Source organism: Calidris pugnax, unplaced genomic scaffold, assembly GCF_001431845.1.
Source record: "Calidris pugnax isolate Ruff unplaced genomic scaffold, ASM143184v1 scaffold151, whole genome shotgun sequence".
Taxonomy (NCBI): domain Eukaryota; kingdom Metazoa; phylum Chordata; class Aves; order Charadriiformes; family Scolopacidae; genus Calidris; species Calidris pugnax.
The window spans coordinates 2,082-6,045 of NW_015090874.1; the positions used below are offsets into that span (position 1 = coordinate 2,082).

The following is a 3,964-nucleotide window of genomic DNA, read 5'->3' on the forward strand; positions in this document are numbered from 1 at the left end:
AGTGGAGACCAATGCTATGGGGGTCTGCGTGTAGCTTCAAGTTTACTTCAGCAGCTGAAAAGGTTGATAAAGGGAGGCATTCTGCAGAAAGTACCAGAAAAAAAAAAAAAAAAAAAAATTGACTGCTTATGCTGCTCAAATAGTTTTTCCCTAAACTGGAGGCCAAAGTCTGTTGCATTGTGACATTTAATGCATATGCTTTAATGACAGTGGTTAATTTAAGTGAGTTTATTTGCTGTGTTTGCACTTCTGGAAAAACTGTCCTTTGATGGATGTGTGAATTGATGTGCTTCACATCAAACCAAAATCATGATCATGGATAGGCTTCAGAAATTTTAATTACTACCTGATGCTCAAATGTAAAAAGTATTTTGCAAAATGGAGATGTCTTGTGTAAGGCAACTTGATGGACGCATAGAACTGCTGTTGGTCTTCATGCCAGAGAAGAGAATGAAGTGGTGGCTAAATATCCTGTTAGTAACTAAGATAAATCAGATGGCTGATTTGCAACCAGTTGTTTACATTACTTAATCTTGAAAAAGAAGAATATATGGAGTGAACGTCGGGAAAGATCTGGCTGTATCATTCTCAAGGACGAATGAACTATTTCTGTTGAAGGAATCCCAAATCAAAACTACGCTAACAACTTACTAAATCCATCTTTCAAAGTAGGTGGGGACCTATACAAATGTTTTCTACAATTTGCATGTTTTTCCATATCAAATTAATCTGGATGTGATCCAGAATAGTCTCCTATATTGTCAGAACATCCCGTGTTTTCGTAATAGCTTCTGTACTTTTTACCAAGTAATCGATTGCGTATCGTTTGACTCAGTTACACAAAAGAACTCAAGAGATGGTTGCTTTTCCAGGGAGCTTACTTTGCCTGGAAAGCAACAGCCATGGGGAAGAATTACGTCAATGGGAAGACATTCCTTGAGAAAAGGTAACGTATTTGATGCTTGTCTGAAAGGACACTGTTTTGTTCAAGCTCCATGTAAACAGCCCGATTAAAAAAAAAAATAAAAAATAGAGGCTTTCAGATTATCAGAACAAAGCTTTAAAATATTTAGGGTAGAATGCTTCCTGGTTTTACTTATTTACACCTGCACAGGAAATTTGCTTTATCTAAACTCTTGTGTTTGTGGAGAATTATTTCAATGCAATAAACATTATTATATTCAGCGTATTTGCAGAAATACTGTTCTATATGGTTTCAGTAGGAAGTGTAGTGAATTATATTTTTTTTGCAAATAATAACTGCAACTATTAATATCAGAGCGATTACAGATAATATTTGTATCAGAAATAGGAAGGTTTTAGTAGCGTTTGAGTCTTTAGAAGCTCTAGGATTATTAGGATTTGGAAAGATCATTTCCCATGCTGAAATATGTGAACTTCTATTTACAGATACAACGAAGATTTGGAGCTTGAAGATGCCATTCACACAGCTATCTTAACACTAAAGGTTAGCAAAATATTTAAGAAAGAAGTTTCTTGCTGTTACGACATCATGGATGTGATTCCCTGAACTGTCTTTTCTTTAACAGGAGAGCTTTGAAGGGCAGATGACAGAAGACAACATTGAAGTTGGCATCTGTAACGAAGCTGGTTTTAGGAGGCTCACTCCAACCGAGGTTAAGGATTACTTGGCTGCAATAGCCTAGTAGAAACTGAGCAAGACTGTGTGGTTCACACAGAGGTCTTTTTAATTTTAGCTACTTCAATGTTTTTGTTTGCAATTTTTTTGCATACTTATTTCTACATGGTTTGTCTGAGAGATTTTTTTAAATATCATGTGTGCAAATGCAACAGTCCTAATATACATGGAATCTTATTACAGGTAACTCTTTCCCTTGATACATAGAATCTTTGTACACAAAATACTGTACAAAATGTAAAGTTATAATGACAGCCTGAAAAAGGCTTAAGAATAAAATTTGAAGGCCACCGTTTTGGGGGAAGGTGTCTGTGTGTCTTTTTAATCATAGCTTGTTTATCTGCATGAAGCTCTTTATTGTTGAGGAAACAGAATTTTCCACGTTCAGCTGTGAAGAACTCATGTTATACCTTCTTTTAAAGAATTAAAATTTTGAGTGGGCAGGATAATTTTTTTTCACTTTGGAATATTGTTTAGATGTTAAGTGACTTCCAAAAATGGTTTTCTCTGGTGTAAAAGATCATGTACTTTCACAGAGAGGCAGAAGAGTCTTCCATTTCAGGTGTGAACTGTGATCTACTTGAGCATCTCTGCTCTTGACCCTCTTGTTCTTTGTGTCTCAAGAACTTGTTTTCTATTTCTTGGGTTATTTTTGTGGCCCTAGAGATAGCATGTTTTTCAATGCTGAAATATTGTTAGAAATAATGGAAGCAATAACTCTTACTGAAAACTAATTGCACTTATCACCATCAATAAAAACCAATAGGGGTTACAAATCAAAATGGGAATATTTAAAGTAATTTCTTTATACCTTGAGTTGTGCTAAAGTATTTCCCAACTTGCAAGATAATTCTAAAGGTGCAGTAATGAAAAGAACACCTAATTTATGCATCACAACTTTTACAGAGGCAGAACTAGATGCTTCAATATTACTCTGTGTTTGTCTTGATATATTTGTTATATGTGTAGAGTCTTTCAGGTTATATAGAGACACAAAATTTACCGCAAAAGAAACAGGATAAATATATGTACTGTTTTCAGCAGGAATAATCTGCTCTGCAGCCATTTATGTTACTGTTTGCAGATTTATTTACTATTTTTTAAAGCAGTCTGACTGTTAAAATGTTGATAATGAAGTGGGAGTGATAGCTGGGCCACTCTGCCTGGTCATATGGGAGCTACGATGGGAATGTATGGGAGCAGCCCTGCAGGTTATGTGTTGCCTGGCCATAACTAAGGAAGAAAATATAAAATGAGTTAGTCAGCAGAAAGTAGTGTGTTAAGCTAATTGATCTGTTCTGTTGTCTGTCTTCTCACGTTTTATGCTCTCAATAGGTAAATAAGAATTTCTGAAGCATGCCGCAAATGAAGTTTTATTTCCTAATGTCAGAAATAAAAGCTGTGTCCAAACGGTTCGTTCAGGCTTACTCCAGATCACTTATTGAGTATTTTATTCTGAAGACTACCCCATGCTGTGATTCCTCTACTAGAGAAAATAAACAACTAGGAACTGAAACTGGAGGCTTTACGCTTCTAGATCTGTAATTTAAGTTTTCAGAATAATTCGGAAAACCAGAATGCTACTTGAATATTCACAGAATGAATCACAGAATGTTATGGGGTTGGAAGGGACCTCTGGAGATCATCTCGTCCAACCCCCTGCCAAAGCAGGGCCACCCAGAGCAGGTTGCACAGGAACGTGTGGTTGGGCTCAATCTCAAAGGTCCCTTCCAACCATGAAGATCCTGTGATTCTGTGTCCAGGTGGGTTTGAATGTCTCCAGAGAAGGAGACTCCAACCACCCATCCCTGGGCAGCCTCTGCCAGGGCTCTGCCACCCTCACAGGAAAGAAGTTCCTCCTCATGTTTAGAGGGATCTTCTTATGTATTCATACGCAATCAGTCAGGTTTTAATGCTATGTAATTATTTAAAGGAATTTTTAATATGAAAAAAATGCAGGTAGGTGCATCAGCAAATGGTTTGAGTGAACTGCAGTAGCTTAGTTGCCTCCTCTACTAGAAACGATTGATTAGCGAAGAGCAGCCTGTGGAAACCAAAGCAATTTCAAATAAATCATTCTGTCTCACTCCCCAGATGGTAATAAGGCAGAGAGAGAAAAAGATTTAATGTTTTGAGGGGGGTGTAGTTTGGTTTTTTGGGGGTTTTTAGTTGATTGGTTTGGGGGTTGATTTTTTTTAATTTTTTCTTTTTTTTTAAATAATTGAAAAACTTCCATCTCTAGAATTTTACTCATTTTTTACAGGTGGTGAAGTGGCAAAAAATACTATCTTCTGTCTTTCCCTG

General features: G+C 36.6%; 1 protein-coding gene across 1 annotated transcript; it reads left to right on the forward strand.

The window, feature by feature from the left end:
• Positions 1-835: 835 nt before the first annotated feature.
• On the forward strand, positions 836-3,075 carry LOC106890378 (proteasome subunit alpha type-2-like; the record flags this gene model as incomplete). The annotated part of the gene is made up of 3 exons (XM_014946156.1): positions 836-946; positions 1,411-1,468; positions 1,551-3,075. Coding segments are annotated over 3 exons (286 nt in total), but the record flags the coding sequence as incomplete, so codon positions are not given.
• Between the last annotated feature and the right edge of the window lie 889 nt (positions 3,076-3,964).